Raw genomic sequence first — 18,325 nt, forward strand, 5'->3', positions numbered from 1 at the left:
TCCATTAACTAAACAATAGGCATGGCTCTAGCACCTCCCTATGCCTTTCCTTTCACTCTAGAAAACTCCTAATCGAAATTGGAATTCATGGCTACTCCCCTCTTTTGAACATCAATGGTTTTTTATTCACCATTACATTGTATGTAATCCATAGTGCTCCAACCTACTGCTGCCTTTCGTTACATATGGACCCTTTCCAAGATGGCGCCCGTGCATGTGCCTACTGGATTCCTGTTACATAACAGTAGATGATAAGATACCACAAGCACATGGTTTACCAATGGGGGGCTCAGGCTCCTTGTTTATGTTACCCTACCTTGAGGGTTCTAATGTATTGACTCTCTTTGCCATTTTGTGCTTTTGTTGTTCTAGGTAACTATTCCTTTATACTAGTGACTCTGTTGTGACAGGCCACTACATCACACCACAACTCACTGCACACACACTTTGGTCCTAAAGAAGCACTTGGGATCTTCTCCTGAAAGCATTCACAGCACAAAACATGTCGACCTTCCAACATGCCCTTTAGGGGTATGCTTTCTGTCTAGCTATTGAGGGTCATCATCCCCCACAGACAGCACAACTTTCTGTTTTTTTCCTGATGACAGAGGGGTTATTCTCTATTAAAATTCACTAGTTACCTCTCCAGCCATCTTTAAACCTCACAATAGGACACTACTGCCACCTACACCTTCACGCACCTTTACAGCTTTATCTTAAAAAGATCTCAGACAAAGTGACCTTTCAGGGGACCCGTAGGGCATTGCAGAGCAAGCCCAACGAGTAGCACTGCCCAATGATGAAGCATGACATCCTTCGGGGTGTGTGAGGGCACCAAGACTAGGACACACTGTCCCCTGACACTATAATTTGAGAAGGACTGCAGTTTCCTCTCTCACATCTTCACTGCAGGAACAGTGTCTCCCGCAGGATATAATTCTAGATTTCAGGAGCATGAGTCACCGGACCTATAGTAAGCTCCTTGTCCCCCCTCTCCCTTTTTATTGCGACTAAACTGAGTGCCCTTATCTCTGAATGACGTGCTAGAGGGCTCTCTCACCACTGGGTGACATATACAGGGTGCTCTTACCTTTGAATGACATGCTCGAGGGCTCTCTTGCGGTTTCCGGTGTATACAGAGGGGCTGGCATCACAGGCCACCAGGTTTGAGGCGTCGTGGAAAAGATGTATGTTCACTAAATCAAAATCCCTGAAATGAAAGAGAGGGGGGTGAGGTCCAGGAGAGAGATCATCACCTGCAACAGGGATGGGGTGCAAGAGGAACCGTGGATGCAAGAAAAGGACACCACAAGGGGGCGTGGGCACCAAGGGATGGGAGTAGGGTTCACTTGGAGGTGTACCAAGGGGTGGAGCAATAGAGGGAGGACAACTAGGAGAGGAGTGAAGCAGAAACAGATGAGGAAAGCATATCTAGGGCAAGGGCTAAGGAGGAAAGCATACCCAGAGGATGCACAATGAGACGGGAAGAGGCAGACACAGAGGCCAAGTACTGGGAATAGGAGGGATGAGATACACCAAGGGGCAGGTAGGTAACCTGAGGCAAGCAGGAGGGTACAGGCACATGAAGAGGAGTAAACACACACCGAAGGGCAGAACTACTTTAACCACTTTTCCGACTTCGACCTGCGGGTTCTGGCACGCTGCTGCTGGTGGCACCATTTTGAGGGCCAGAGCACAGTGGCTCAGACCCACAAGGCATTTGGGCAGATTCTGTGCCAAAATGGCCAGAGTGTTATGACTCAGCCGTTGTTTCCAGTAATTGAGCATTTAGCTCCAGGAAAAGACTGTGTGAAATGGTTTAAAGTAAGAACCTATTTCCCCTCCATGTTCTATAATACAAACTAGATGATCTGTGTCTGCAGGATGAACGTATGACTAGCGATTCTGCGTATAAAAATGTATCCTAAATGTCTCTTGTGCAGACTGTGGCTGCAGAGAAAATAGAGTATCTTCGTGTGCTTCACCCTGAAGAAAGAACTGCTGACGCTACTATAAACATTTGGGTCCAGGGCATCCCTGTGTTGTAAGCTTTGGAGGCTCATCTTCTAGCCCAGGCATGAGAGGAAGTGCTTGTAGTGCACTGAGTACTGAGCAATGCAGAGGCTTGTTTTGTGACTAAATTATGTGTTCTTAAGCAAAGCATGCACTGTTCCTGTTTGTTCTGTAGTTATGCTATGTGTGTGGGATGTTTAAACTGCGGCGGCCTGTTCTGTACATATGAGGAGCTTGCACTGCTGCTGCTTATCTTGCGTCATGTGTGTGAGCGAAGCCAGTGATGCTTGACTTGTACTTGTGTCATGTGTTTGAACAAAGCCTGCGCTGTTGCTGCTTGCACTGTGCTTATGCTTATGCTATGTATGAGAGAGAAGCTTGCACTGCTGCTTCTTATTCCATAAATATGAGGAACGCTTGCACTGCTGCTGCTTGTACTGTGCTTGTGCTATGTGTAAGAGGGAAGCTTATATCTCTGCTTTCTGTTTCATAAATATGAGGAATGCTTGCACTGCTGCTGCTCGTCTTGCGTCAAGTGTGTAAGAAAAGCCTGCACGGCTTCTGATTGTACCGTACTTGTGCTTTGGGTGTGAGGGAAGCTTGCAATGCTGCTGCCTGTTCTGTACGTATGATGAGAGCTTGCACTAATGCTGTTTATCTTTTACTCGTGTCAACCATGAGCAAAACCTGCACTGCTACTATTTGTTCTGGATGTGCTATGTATGTGAGGAAAGCCTGCACTGCTGCTGCTTGTTCTGGGTGTGCTATGTATGTGAGGGAAGCCTGCACTGCTGCTGCTTGTTCTGGTTGTGCTATGTGAGAGAAACTTGCACTGCTACTGCTTGTTCTGGCTGTGCTATGTATGTGAGGGAAGCTTGCACTGCTAATGCTTGTTCTGGTTGTGCTATGTGAGAGAAACTTGCACTGCTACTGCTTGTTCTGGATGTGCTATGTATGTGAGGAAAGCCTGCACTGCTGCTGCTTGTTCTGGGTGTGCTATGTATGTGAGGGAAGCCTGCACTGCTGCTGCTTGTTCTGGTTGTGCTATGTGAGAGAAACTTGCACTGCTACTGCTTGTTCTGGCTGTGCTATGTATGCGAGGGAAGCTTGCACTGCTAATGCTTGTTCTGGTTGTGCTATGTGAGAGAAACTTGCACTGCTACTGCTTGTTCTGGGTGTGCTATGTATGTGAGGGAAGCCTGCACTGCTGCTGCTTGTTCTGGTTGTGCTATGTGAGAGAACCTTGCACTGCTACTGCTTGTTCTGGCTGTGCTATGTATGTGAGGGAAGCTTGCACTGCTAATGCTTGTTCTGGTTGTGCTATGTGAGAGAAACTTGCACTGCTACTGCTTGTTCTGGCTGTGCTATGTATGTGAGGGAAGCTTGCACTGCTAATGCTTGTTCTGGTTGTGCTATGTATGAGAGGGAAGCTTGCACTGATACTGCTTATTCTGGTTGGGCTATGTATGTGAGGGAAGCCTGCACCGCTACTGCTTGTTCTGGTTGTGCTATGTTTGGGAGGGAAGCTTGCACTGCTACTGCGTGTGCTATGTTTGGGAGGGAAGCCTGCACTGCTGCTGCTTGTCTGTACTTGTGTGATGTGTGTGTGGGTGAAACTTTCACTGCTGCTGCTTGTCCAGTGTGTCTGATATGTGTGCAAGGGACGCTTGCACGGTAGCCTCCTGTTGTGTGCATATGAAGAAATCTCACACTGCTGCTGCTGGTCTTGTACTTGTGTTGTGTTTGAGTGAAGTCAGTGCTGCTTGTCTTTTACTTGTGTCTTTTGTGTGAGCGAAGCCTGCACTGCTTGTTCTGTGTTTGTGCTATGCGTGCAAGGGAAGCTTGCACTGCTGCTGCTCGTCTTGTACTTGTGCTGTGTGTGCGTGAAGTCAGTGCTGCTTGTCTTGTGCTTGTGTCTTTTGGGTGAGAGAAGCCTGCACTGCTACTGATTGTTCTGTGCTTGTGCTATATGTGAAAGGGAAGCTTGCACTGCTGCTGCATGTCTTGCATCATGTGTGAGTGAAGCAAGTGCTGCTAGTTCTGCGTTTGTGGTATGTGTGGGAGTGAAGCTTGCATAGCTACTTCCTATTCCATACACACGAGGAAAGCCCACACAAGCTGCTGCCTGTCTTGCATAATGTGTGCGAGAAAAGCCTGCACTGCTGCTTGTACTTCAATTGTCTATGGGTGCATGGGAAGCTTGCAATGCTGCTGCCTGTTCTGTACGTATGAGGAGAGCTTGAACTGATGCAGTTTTTCTTGTACTTGTGTCATCTATGAACGTGTCTGTGAGGGAAGCCTGCACTGCGGCTGCTTGTTCTCGTTGTGATGTGTGTGTGAGGGAAGCTCACACTGCTGCTGCTTGTTTTGGTTGGGCTATGTGTGCGAGGGACGCTGGCACTGCTGCGGTTTGTTTTGGTTGTGCTATAAGTGTGTGAGGGAAGCTTGCACTGCTACTTGTGTTTCGTCAATACAAGGAAATCTTTTTTTATATATATCTTTTTATTAACAAATAAATATAAGGAAATCTTGCACTGCTGCTGCTTGTCTTGTAGTTGTATGATGTGTGTGAGTAAAGCCTGCACTGCTGCTGCTTGTACTGGTTGTACTATTTGTGTGAGGGAAGCCTGCACTGCTGCTTCTTGTTTTAGTTGTGCTGTGTGTGTGTGTGTGAGGGAAGCGTGCACTGCTGCGGTTTGTTTTGGTTGTGCTATGTGTGTAAAGGAAGCGTGCACTGCTGCTGCTTGTCTTGTACTTATGTGATGTGTGTGAGTAAAACCTGCATTGCTGCTGCTTTTTACTTGCTTGTTCTTTGTGAGGGAGGGCGGTTTGCACTGTTGATGCCTGTTCCATACGTATGAGGAAAGCACACATTGCTGCTGCTTATCTTGTATCATGTTGTGAAAGAAGCCAGTGCTGTTTGCCCCATGTCTTGTGTGTGAGCAAAGCATGCATTGCTGCTGCTTGTTCTGTGCTTGTGTTCTGTGTGCAAGGGAAGCTTGCAAAGCTGCTGCCTGTTCAGTACAAATGAGGAACACACACACTGCAGCTGCTTTTCTTGCAACTGTTTTATTTTGGGAGCAAAGCCTGCACTGCTGCTTCTTGTTTTAGTTGTGCTGTGTGTGTGTGAGGGAAGCTTGCAAAGCTGCTGCCTGTTCAGTACAAATGAGGAACACACACACTGCAGCTGCTTTTCTTGCAACTGTTTTATTTTGGGAGCAAAGCCTGCACTGCTCCTTCTTGTTTTAGTTGTGCTGTGTGTGTGTGAGGGAAGCTTGCAAAGCTGCTGCCTGTTCAGTACAAATGAGGAACACACACACTGTAGCTGCTTTTCTTGCAACTGTTTTATTTTGGGAGCAAAGCCTGCACTGCTGCTTCTTGTTTTTGTTGTGCTGTGTGTGTGTGAGGGAAGCTTGCAAAGCTGCTGCCTGTTCAGTACAAATGAGGAACACACACAGCTAACACACACACTGTAGCTGCTTTTCTTGCAACTGTTTTATTTTGGGAGCTAAGCCTGCACTGCAGCTGCTTTTCTTGCAACTGTTTTATTTTGGGAGCAAAGCCTGCACTGCTGCTTCTTGTTTTAGTTGTGCTGTGTGTGTGTGAGGGAAGCTTGCAAAGCTGCTGCCTGTTCAGTACAAATGAGGAACACACACACTGTAGCTGCTTTTCTTGCAACTGTTTTATTTTGGGAGCAAAGCCTGCACTGCTGCTGCTTGTTCTGTGCTTGTGTTCTGTGTGCAAGGGAAGCTTGCAAAGCTGCTGCCTGTTCAGTACAAATGAGGAACACACACACTGCAGCTGCTTTTCTTGCAACTGTTTTATTTTGGGAGCAAAGCCTGCACTGCTGCTTCTTGTTTTAGTTGTGCTGTGTGTGTGTGAGGGAAGCTTGCAAAGCTGCTGCCTGTTCAGTACAAATGAGGAACACACACAGCTAACACACACACTGTAGCTGCTTTTCTTGCAACTGTTTTATTTTGGGAGCTAAGCCTGCACTGCAGCTGCTTTTCTTGCAACTGTTTTATTTTGGGAGCAAAGCCTGCACTGCTGCTTCTTGTTTTAGTTGTGCTGTGTGTGTGTGAGGGAAGCTTGCAAAGCTGCTGCCTGTTCAGTACAAATGAGGAACACACACACTGTAGCTGCTTTTCTTGCAACTGTTTTATTTTGGGAGCAAAGCCTGCACTGCTGCTGCTTGTTCTGTGCTTGTGTTCTGTGTGCAAGGGAAGCTTGCAAAGCTGCTGCCTGTTCAGTACAAATGAGGAACACACACACTGCAGCTGCTTTTCTTGCAACTGTTTTATTTTGGGAGCAAAGCCTGCACTGCTGCTGCTTGTTCTGTGCTTGTGTTCTGTGTGCAAGGGAAGCTTGCAAAGCTGCTGCCTGTTCAGTACAAATGAGGAACACACACACTGCAGCTGCTTTTCTTGCAACTGTTTTATTTTGGGAGCAAAGCCTGCCCTGCTGCTGCTTGTTCTGTGCTTGTGTTATCTGTGCAAGGGAAGCTTGCAAAGCTGCGGTCTGTTCTGTACAAATGAGGAAAGCTTGTCCTGTTGGTCTTATACTTGTGTTGTGTGAGAGGGAAGTTAGCTGTGCCAACTCTATTGTGCAAGTGCGGAAAGCAGGGCCAGCTTTAGCGCTGGTGGTTCCCGGTGTGACAATCCTTTTTAGTGCCCCCCCATGATCTCCTCCTCAGAATTCCTCACTTCCCCTCAGCAAAAGGCCGCCCTCATCTCTCCATAGCCCCTCTCTCACATACATTTCATTTGTGTTTTAACGTGCTGATAAAGGCTGTTTTTTAGGTCGGAGGCCTAAAAGGCTGCGCTTGCGCAGACTTAGGCTGGAGATTTAATGACTCTTAGTGCGCTGTAGGTCCCGCCTCCCTGCCCCCTCTCTCCTTCATTGGCTGGCTTCCTAAAAGGAGGCCAGCCATTGGAGGAGAGATCAGTCACTCCGATGTAGCCCCGTCCTTTTCGGATTTGGGGGCGTCATTTTTGATGTTCTTTAGACAGTGACGTTGTCCGTCACTCAGAACATCAAAACCACGCCCCCAATTCCGAAAAATTTCAGGAGCGCCGGCCGCCATTAAGCTGTTTGTTGTACATGAGGTAGGTCGCATGCTCACGCTGTCCTCGTTCCCGCCCCGAATCCGAAAGTCGTTGTGGCCGCCGTTTTGTTTTTGCCGTTTTATTTTTCTTTCCATGCTTTGTTTTTGCCGTTTTATTTTTCTTTCCATTAGCAGAGTGGCTGATGTCAGAGATAAAGGAGCGGGCGCGCGGGGGCCCTTTGAAGCTCTGCGTGCACTCATGACATGTCCCGTGGGCTCGGCCGGTCTCGGCGTATCACTGTTCGTGGCTCCCGCCCCCTCCCGCCATTCGTGGCTCCCGTTGTCCCCCTCCCGCCCCCTCCCGCTGTTCGTGGCTCCCGCTGTGGTAGGTGTCTTCGCTCTATTGCCTGCTTATGCTGGTCTCTCTCCCCCCGCTCGAGTCTCTCCCCCCCTCCCCCCGAGTCTCCTCCCCCCCCCGAGTCTCCTCCCCCCTCCCCCGCGAGTCTCTACCCCCCCCGCGAGAGTCTCTACCCCCCCGCGAGAGTCTCTACCCCCCCCGCGAGAGTCTCTACCCCCCCCGCGAGAGTCTCTACCCCCCCGCGAGAGTCTCTACCCCCCCGCGAGAGTCTCTACCCCCCGCGCGAGTCTCTCCCGTCCCCCCCGAGTCTCTCCCGTCCCCCCCCCCGAGTCTCTCCCGTCCCCCCCCCCGAGTCTCTCCCGTCCCCCCCCCCGCGAGTCTCTCCCGTCCCCCCCCGCGAGTCTCTCCCGCCCCCCCCCCCGGCGAGTCTCTCCCCCCCGCGAGTCTCTCCCCCCCCCCCGCGAGTCTCTCCCGCCCCCCCCCCGCGAGTCTCTCCCGTCCCCCTCCGCGAGTCTCTCCCGCCCCCCTCCTGCCTATTGCGCAGTGAGGGTATATTTTCTTTACATATCCCAAACCGAGTAGCTGTATTATGCTGCGATGTACAAGTGTGCCATGTTTAGATTAGTATTATTTACATGTTTATAGGTATTAATCTAGTTTGATCCACAATAGTATCATTGACTTGGCAGCACTTTGCCAAGTATGACTCTGGTACAATAATTTTTCTCTATGGTGAAACTCGAATGGTTGTGTTTGTTTTTTTTTAGTGGGCATAGGGTGCTGTTTGTCGTATGGAACTTATACAATAGGCTCATCACCATGAAATTCTCTCTGGTATACATAACAAGTAGGATATTTTCATTCACGTACGAGATCCCAAAAACATTTCCCAAGATGGCAACATGTACTTTAATTTTTTTATTTTGTTAAAACCACTCGGCCAAACTCAGGAAAAACGGTTCATTTGGCTGGATAAAAAACAGCCCAGACATAATTTACGTTTAAGTAAAATAAAATCAGTAAGTGGTGCCCCAGTGCTAAGTATACAAATAATTGAATCAGACCCTACTCATTTAAGAAACTTTTAAAGACTGCGGTAGCTCATTATGTTTTCATGAAAGATAATAGTAATTTCATTGTTTCCACTACAAGGAAGTTCCTGCTTTATTTAAAGCTGTTATACCTAATTGCACCTTTTTTTTGCGTTTTGATTTTTATGCTTTGTCTTATTGTTTTTTTTTCTTTTTCATCTGTGAAATTCCCGCCACCTTGACTTTCCTTTGTAGTGTGTCCCCCCCCCCCTTTTTGTGTAACCCTTTTTGTTGGATTTTTCATATTCAACCAGGGTACATACATTTCTGCACCATTTACGTTGTTTTAGCTTTTAGTGCATTGCATTACCGTTGTATGATAATAAGGTGATGAATTGTCTAGGAGTGCATTGTCCAGCACACCTAATATGTGTTCTTAATCGTTTCTTAGGTCTCGTAGTGGACTGCTTGATTCTTGGGCCTTGTTGGTGTACCCCTGCTGTTCTTGTGTCAAGTCAGAAGAAATCAGTTTCATTTAAACTAACTGGGGGATATAACTCAGGGGGATAAATCAAGGAATGAGAGCATCCGGGCTTGTGATACCATGCAGTTATTACTAGTCTAAGTAACACCAGGTGTAACTCTCTCGGCGGGACAAACATGGAGTTCCATTGGAGGTAGGGGGAGGGGTAGGACCCGCTCGGGTGGGGTGTTGTGGGACTTGGCACTGCCTGAGTAGCTGTTGGGATTTTTGCAGGGGTGTCTTGTACCTGTTTGAAAACTGTGAAGTAGCATTGACCACTCCATGAATATGGGGCGGCGTCTCGTTCTGCGTGCCTCCTCCAGTCTGATTGCATCTTTTTCTGCGGCTCCCCATTTCGCGACTGCCCCCCTCCATGCTACAATCGGCGTACTTGTAGGTAAACGGCAATGGAATGTGATGCTTTGCTAGGATCAGGGCCAGTATCGCAAAACGAGTTTCTATGTTTTTCTGTTGGTGATGCAGGAATATCCCCAAGGCGCTGGTCTCCCATGTGGTGAGGCCCATCAGGCCTGTGATTGTCAGTATCATGGTGTGTACTCCCGCCCAGTAAATCTGCAGTGTGGGGCATGTCCATAACATATGGACAAATGTGCCGTCGGGCATGTGGCAGCATGGGCATTCAAACTGTTCCAGGGAAGAAACACTTTAGTTGCTCCAGTGTGAGATATGCACAATGTAGTATGTTGAATGGGATGTTTTGAAGCAATGGTTACGCAACACTTATTTATGGTGCGCTAGGGCTGTGAGCCATTCATTATCGTGCAGTGCCTGACCGAATTCTTCCTCCCATTTTAATCGGAGCCTCGTTAGTGGCACGCACATGAGATCTATGGTAGATCTCCATAGCCATATGATGTGTTGCCCTGCGCCCATGTTTAGTATCGCATGTAGTGTGGGGTGCGTTTTGGGTTCTCTGTCTGGCAAATCCCATGTCTTCCTAAAGTCTGATATGAGCTGTCTGTGGAAAAGAAACTGACCTGCGAGGACCCCGCTCTCATCTGCAACACTTCCTCCCCCCGCTCGAGTCTCTCTCCCCCCCTCGCTCGAGTCTCTCTCCCCCCCGCTCGAGTCTCTCTCCCCCCCTCCCCCCCTCCCCCCGAGTCTCTCTCCCCCCTCCCCCCCTCGAGTCTCTACCCCCTCCCCCGCGAGTCACTCCCCCCCCCCGCGAGTCACTTTCCGCCCTCCCCCCCGCAAGTCACTCTCCCCCCTCCCCCCCGTGAGTCTCCCCCCCGTGAGTCTCCCCCCCCGCGAGAGTCTCCCCCCCGCGAGAGTCCCCCCCCCCGCGAGTCTCTCCCGTCCCCCCCCCCGCGCGAGTCTCTTCCCCCAAACCTATCCGAAAAATAAGCAGAGTGGTGTAAGTAGCTGACGTTATTCTGGAGATGTTTCCCAGACTTTCTGATATTAAGTGAGTCAGTCCCATATGCCTCGGGAAATTTTCACAAGTGAAAGTGGAGTTGTATTTGACCACTTCTACCCTTAATGCTGTGCATGGGGAAAAAAGCAAAAGGTGGTAACAGACACAGTTTGTGGAGAAGGCGCCACGCCAGCCCCACTTTACATTAATTCTTAAGCCATGCTATTTGCTTCTCATCCCTGATGACCACCTCCACGCATTTCAATTACGCACCCCTTAAAGTTTTCTTCATCAACATGCTACTCTTTATCATGACTGCTCTTTTAAATGGATTTGAGGCATGTGCAATTTGTGATTTATTCCTACATCCAAACAGCCCCTTGGCATTTGTCAATTGAGGGATCCTTAGGTTTGCGCACACAACCTGTAATTGTAACTAACATATCAAATCACTGAAATCTCTGAAACACCTAGTTGCCTAAAGCCTGCACCTCGTTTCAGCTCTTACAAAAAGTGGCAGGCGTGAGAAACAAACAAAACCAAGGTGGCAACTATACATCATCCGAACTGATTCCTTCATTGACACTTGTGCCACTGTGTATTTGATGTTGTGGATGGATTGTAGGACTCCAATCCAAACCAACACTCACCAAATTGTAAGCATATGGCAAGAAGTGGCTTCACATTGCTGACATCTTCAACACTATAAGACTGTCAGAGCTCCTTAGAATGGAAACTGCTTCCTCTTTGAAAGCAGGCGGTAAAGTTGTGAGTGCAGAGTTGTGAGTGCAGAGTTGTGAGTGCAGAGTTGTGAGTGCGCAGAGTTGTGAGTGCGCAGAGTTGTGAGTGCGCAGAGTTGTGAGTGCGCAGAGTTGTGAGTGCAGGTGCAGAGTAGTGAGTGCTGTTGAGTGCAGAGTGCTGTGTATTGGCAATGTAAATGACAATGCCATTTATTTATGATTTAAAGAAAAAAAAAAGAAATGTCATGAGCAATGCCAATAGCTCTACCTTTAATGATGCCGAGACCATTGCATTGTAAATGCTTGTTTCTAATACACTCAGCTATCCACTTTAAATAAAGATTTGTTGTTTGCAGCAGGCATATTAACCATCTGCGCTACTTTGGGGCGAGTCAAACCTGCCATTTTCAAAACTCCGATCTCTCTAGCAGGAACATTAGTCACAAGAGTTATCTTGACATTTTTATTGCTGCCTGATATCTGGACGCACAAGGAACTCTACATCAGCTACTTTTAAATTGTAGATTGTTCCTAAACACAGCGCCCCCACCTGTAGTCAGCGCCCCCCTTCCAGGTCTGGTAGTAGTGGTGGGTAACCCAATATACCCTTGCGGGCTTGGGCAGTCAAAGTATTTTAAGGAGAAAGTTGCCTGCAAGGGATTTGTTTGGTTATTTGAATTTAACAGTGTAATGCAGTCTATATTAGTTAGACTTAGCAGCTGAATGGAACAGCAACTGTTCAACGTATTATGAATCTGTTAACCAAAATCTATAGAAACTACCACACTAGCTCTATAGGAATAGAATAACTCATACAGATTCTGTAAAGAACTTGTGATTTCAAACAATAAATGAAGTGTCGAACACAAGAATGAAGGTACAGCAACACGAAAAGGTTTGTTTTTAGAAAAAATTATTATTTTTTATATTCATACAGAAATAAATCATTGGAGAAAATCTAGGGTATATAGTTATTAACAATTGCATAAGTTTCTTGTGTAGATGGAACTGATGAAACAATCCATAAATACAAAAGAACACAATCCAGTCTGTGACAAAATAAGCAAAGTTGACTTCTTTTAACGATGATAAATAGAAAGTCAAGGATGGGAAAGAGACTTGGATTGGATTGTCGACGTTTCGGTCTCAGTGGTGTAATCCAGAGACCATCATCAGGACAAGGAGATAATGCAAATGAGGATGACCCTTATACAGTGAATAGGACCAGGCTATTGGTGGACTCACGTAGAGTTTAGAAGTTAGTTGCCAAATCCAAATGTTCGGACCAAACAAAGTTTAGAATCTTTGTGTTGAGGGAACCTGTAGAATGAATTTCAGGATCCAAGATAGTTTGACAAGTGAATCGAAACGAAGCGTCAGTTCTCAGCCTCCATTTGACACAGAACTGAACACTCAACACAAAGATTCTAAACTTTGTTTGGTCCGAACATTTGGATATAACCAACGGGCAGACTTCAAGCTTCCCTAAGGCAACTAACTTCTAAACTCTACGTGAGTCCACCAATAGCCTGGTCCTATTCACTGTATAAGGGTCATCCTCATTTGCATTATCTCCTTGTCCTGATGATGGTCTCTGGATTACACCACTGAGACCGAAACGTCGACAATCCAATCCAAGTCTCTTTCCCATCCTTGACTTTCTATTTATCATCGTTAAAAGAAGTCAACTTTGCTTATTTTGTCACAGACTGGATTGTGTTCTTTTGTATTTATGGATTGTTTCATCAGTTCCATCTACACAAGAAACTTATGCAATTGTTAATAACTATATACCCTAGATTTTCTCCAATGATTTATTTCTGTATGAATATAAAAAATAATATTTTTTTCTAAAAACAAACCTTTTCGTGTTGCTGTACCTTCATTCTTGTGTTCGACACTTCATTTATTGTTTGAAATCACAAGTTCTTTACAGAATCTGTATGAGTTATTCTATTCCTATAGAGCTAGTGTGGTAGTTTCTATAGATTTTGGTTAACAGATTCATAATACGTTGAACAGTTGCTGTTCCATTCAGCTGCTAAGTCTAACTAATATAGACTGCATTACACTGTTAAATTCAAATAACCAAACAAATCCCTTGCAGGCAACTTTCTCCTTAAAATACCCCTTCCAGGTCAGCGCTCAGTGCAGCCGCACCAGTCGCACTGCCCTAACGCCGTCCATGGTGGAGAGCTTGCACAGTTGCAGGTTGTTCAGTACACCTGAGAAAGGCCTGCACTACTGCTGCCTGCTCTGGGTTGGTGGAAGTGGGAGCTTAAAGGAATTCTACAATTTCTTTTTTAAACAGCATGATACCTGTGGTCTTTCTTTTGAGAACTCGGGTCTCGTGTAAAATGGAAATATTGTAGGGCATGACTGTGCAGGAAAACTATTGTTTATTTATTTATGTATTTATTTGAAGTTTATGCTCGTGATGTAACAGGGTTGCCATGCCCCGGATATTCCGATTTGTGATGGTGAAGGTCTTCATATTTATAGTTCTAGGGCTAAAAAGAGCATATTTATCTGGAGAAGGATGTTGGTAGGAGATGAAAGAGGGCAAAACAAACTCAAGAAAGAAAGCACACCAAAACTGACGAGGCGGGCTGGTGGGAAGTGGGCAGGCCCCACCAATGAAGAAGAAGTCCCCCTAAAGCCGTCCAAGGGTTGGGGGGGGGGGGAGAGGGGGGCGGGATGGAGAAAGGGAATCAAACGCAATTCCAGAATTTTTTCATATGGGTTGGGTTGTCTGAAAGTACTTTCAAGGTCCATGTGAGGTGCATTGCTTGCTTCCTGCCTTTACTGTTTCTAGGGAAAACAAAAAAGGCTTGGGTCCTATCACTGACCGGCCTGGACCGCTACTATTGGGTAAACAAAAACAAGTGGCCGAGCAGGTTGAATTACAAATAATGCATCGCCTAGTCAACTAAATTACTAGGTTGGACAACCATTACGTTGAATTGATTCATATTTTATAAAGCAATTTTTTGAAAAAATATTTTCCTTATGTCATCAAAAAACAACAATATATTTAACAAATACATACATACATTCAATACAATGAAATAAACACGTCAAACAAAAAAAAATTCTTACAAAAGAATTGTCACATAAAATCACAAAGACTGTTACTGGAGGTTACACGGTATTTAACCCGGGAAAGAACACAGGGCCTCTGCATCTCATTGCAGAACCCCGATGGTCTGACAGCAGGACAGGAGCACGAAGGTATATGCTAGTACCCTAGAAAACAGGATGGCCTTACTTGATAGCAAGCAGAGCTTTAAAAAGTAGGTTATTTTAGAGATTTTGAAGCCTGTTTTTTTCTTTTTTTTCCAATTTACTTTGCATTCTGTAGTATCCCGCCGCCTGCTCGTGTAATAAATCGGCCTCCTTCCACCGCGACCAAAACACGGGTGGTAGTTTCAACTTTGGGCTGTGGAAAATGGTATGCCGCCTACTATGAATTTAGACTCAAACTTAGAGAAAAGGTAAGGTTTATGGCATTTTCAGGAACTTAATACAGTTACATCGATCCCTGACAGGTATTCTTATTGGAGGTCCCAAATTGAAAGGAGGAAAGGGACAAGTAGAACCTGGTTTTAAAATCCAAAATTACTTTGAGGAGACTACGTATCATCCCAAAGTAACCATAAAGGTATGCCTTTTTACGTTTTTTTGTAATTTCCCTCTTTTCTAATGGATTTTATCTGTGCGGTAGGAGGATGAGACAATATAAAGATCAAGTTCCCACACATGAACTTTACAGGTGTATTATCCCCAACAGGGTATTGAAATATTTGGAAATAATCTGACGTTAAAAAGAACATTCGGGAAAGCAACTGTCCCAAGACTGGACATTTTTAAAGGAGAGGTCTAGTGACCAAGGGTAAGATATGGACTTGGGAGATTGTTGTACTTAAGAGTTCCAAGCAGTAAAACATAGTTAGCTGGAGTATATAAAGCATAAAGCCTAGCCACGGATTCTTTGTTCCCTTTTTTTTTTTTAAATAGGAAACATACTTCTGCCCAAAAGACATAATATAGTGAGTAAGGATTGGGGGGTGGAGCTCACCCTTATACAAGAGAGGGGAGTAATAGAATTGAGGGTACATGAACGTTTTAATTTTTGAATTTATGAACACAATGTATCTGGTGATTCATAATATAGGGACACATGTGATGAATGTTAATGAACTGGTATGCACAATATTAATTGCATGTATATTTGTTGTAGGGTAATTTAATCGACCCTCTTGACATGACAGAACATTCCAAGTCTTGATAAAGATGGTTTAAAACAGCTGAATCCATCGAAAGGCGTTGACGCTCTACTTTAGTACAATTCAAGATTCCGGCATTTGTATTGATATACGGATTTGTTGGTTGCATAATACAAAGTGTAGTTATAGGATACTGAATGTATACTCTGTATTAAACAAATTCAATGTTTTACTTTTTTTCTGTCTGTTTTTCCAATTATGCAGGTCATAATTGTGTGTATTTTAATTCATGATGATTATTTTATATGTTAGGAAACTTGTATCTGTTAGATAACTGATTAAATGCGTTGTGTATGATTTTATATGTGTAATAAATACATCATACCGTTTTTATATATAGTTGTACATTGTTTGTTGCTATTGTTACTGATTTAGAACTGTGATTTTTGTGGTTAAGGGGATACTAGTGCTCTGCTGGAGTAGTAATGGCAGGGAAACTGTTCCTGATTTGGGGAGCTGTATGGATGGTGATGGAGCAGTGTCGGGGGGAACCATAGGATCGCAGGACGGTGTTGGGGCAGTAGTGGTGTGGAAACTATAGGAGTGCTGAATGTGGGGAGCTGTAGGACGGAGATGGAACAGCAGTGGAGGGAAACTGTGAGAGGGCTGGATGGTGCTTGAGCACTCCCTGCAGCAAGCTGTGACGAAAAGTCCACGAGCATCTTTTTACTGAGCAGCAGGAGACAGTGCAGGAAGAGCTGGCTCTGGTGTGGCCCTAGGGTGTCGGTGGGTAGCAGCATGTCCTGGGGGCAGGACAGGCCGCCGGTGATGGCTGTCACAGGCTTCTGCAGGAGGCTCAATGTTTTGTTGAGATGTACCATTCCCTTCTCAAGTGGAATATTCTCCTGGCAGCTCACAGAGTCCTGGAAAGTAGCAGTAGAGTCCGGACAGGAGGTAAATGGTCGTAGTAATGGGAAAGACTCCTTTTGGGTGGCAAAGGCTTTTTGTGGGCAGTGCACATTTCTTTTGAGTGACACAACTTCCTGCTACGTGACACCTGGCTCCTGGTCATTAGAATAAACCCTTTGTCACAGATTCGTGGCATTAGGAACACGGCCAGGGCCGGTGTGCAGGTGTCTTGGGCTGGCACTGGTTCATGACCAGTTGTACAAGGTCCTGGCACTGGCACAAATCCTTGCTTGTTGAAAACATGGCAACAGTGTGCCACATGTTTTATGTATTGCTCGGGGGGGGGGGGGGTGGAGTGGGAGGAAAGGTGGTCTGAACATGATATGATGTTAATGTTGACTAATGATAAAATGCAAATAAAAATATTAAATAAAAAAAAACAGTGTGCCACAGGTCTCTGACGGTTGGCATAACGTCATGGCCCACTGAACAGGGTCTTGGTCCCTGGCACATGGTCCTCCCTGGTGGATCAGTGTGTCGGTGAGGGGGGTGCTTTTAATGGTTGGCACAAGGTACTGGCAGATTAATACTTTCTTAAGGAGTGGCACAGGGGCTTGCAAGTGGCACCGAGTTTTTAGGAGTAGTACAGGGGCTAGCAGACTCCTGGTTAGGCAGCACAGGCACCGGTTGGGTGGCACAGGGTCCTGCCGGATGGCACAGGCCTCTGATGGTTGGCACTGTCTCCTGTCAGACAGCACCGGCTGGCTTGATCTCCAGCTGCTTCCGAGAAATATATTAGTCCAAAAGTCACCCATTAGGCCCAAGTCAGGAACATGTCAGCTCACAAACAAATAGCATTAATCTCCTGCAGAGGAAAGTGCCTATTCAGCTATAAAAGATGGACAATTAATGCTGTGTCAATAGAAGATTACAGCTTCCCTGTATGCCACCCACTCAGGCATACACTGCTTATTCAAGGCGCGCCCTACATCGTGGGTTCACACCAGACACTTAGGGCACACACCACCAACCTCAAGTGTGTACCTCATCATTGACACACAAAACAAATCCCGAACGTGCACACTGCATTCCATCCACGACACACAGCAGGTTGTGGATTGAATATACAAGTTGCTGGGTACAATCTCTAGGATTTTGGAGCCTGTGTATGTGTAAGCCCATACAGCACGTATATGCATAGTGCACCCACGACCTAAAGGCGGCTCACATAGAGGTGATATGAGGCGCTGTGCGGCAGCTGTGCCAAGATGTCTGTCGCAAGGTTAGGAGCTAAATCATGAGCCCACATTTCCACTCAGATAATCCGAGTCTCGAAGGGATTCCTTCCTGTTTCCTACTGGTAGGATCATGGTAATTTAAAAAACCTACCAGCCCTGAATCCTCCAGCGACTCCTCATGTATCCTTTCCGTGTCCAAGAAAACTATAGGAAGGAAAGGAACATTCATCAGACAAGAGATAATCAGATAATACAGCTTCACCCACGAGTTCACTAAAGGAAACCCAACAAACTCAGAGAAACCCATCCCAAAGCAAGCTCTTGGAGAACCATCACACAAGACGTAACTAGAGACACCAGGCAAACTCCAGAGAACCGCAATACAACAAGGCCCCAGAGTCACCAAGCAATCTCCCAGTGAACACTATCTAACAAACCTCCAGAGAAATCAAGCAAACTCCAGAGAACCGTAATACAACAAGGCACCAGAGTCACCAAGCAATCTCCTAGTGAACACTATCTAACAAACCTCCCAAGAAACCAAGCAAACTCCAGAGAACCGTAATACAACAGGGCACCAGAGTCACCAAGCAATCTCCTAGTGAACACTATCTAACAAACCTCCAGACAAACCAAGCAAACTCTATAGAACCGTAATACAATAAGGCACCAGTCACCAAGCAATCTCCTAGTGAACACTATCTAACAAACCTCCAGAGAAACCAAGCAAACTCCAGAGAACCGTAATACAACAAGGCCCCAGAGTCACCAAGCAATCTCCTAGTGAACACTATCTAACAACCCTCCCGAGAAAACAAGCAAACTCCAGAGAACAGTAATGCAACAAGGCACCAGAGTCACAAAGCAA

At 46.0% G+C, this 18,325-nt stretch overlaps 1 protein-coding gene across 1 annotated transcript in view; it reads right to left on the reverse strand.

Moving 5' to 3' along the window:
• The window catches only part of LOC147683120 (inositol polyphosphate-5-phosphatase A-like), a 419,584-nt gene that overhangs the window by 123,673 nt on the left and 277,586 nt on the right, over nucleotides 1-18,325 (reverse strand). The window contains exons 7-8 of the mRNA XM_086943599.1: nucleotides 17,609-17,661; nucleotides 1,091-1,210 (exon numbers count right to left, since the gene is read on the reverse strand). Of these exons, the coding sequence (XP_086799725.1) occupies nucleotides 1,091-1,210; nucleotides 17,609-17,661 (173 nt within the window). The remainder of the gene's footprint in view (nucleotides 1-1,090; nucleotides 1,211-17,608; nucleotides 17,662-18,325) is intronic.

This window comes from Lissotriton vulgaris, chromosome 11, assembly GCF_964263255.1.
Source record: "Lissotriton vulgaris chromosome 11, aLisVul1.2, whole genome shotgun sequence".
NCBI classification, from domain to species: domain Eukaryota; kingdom Metazoa; phylum Chordata; class Amphibia; order Caudata; family Salamandridae; genus Lissotriton; species Lissotriton vulgaris.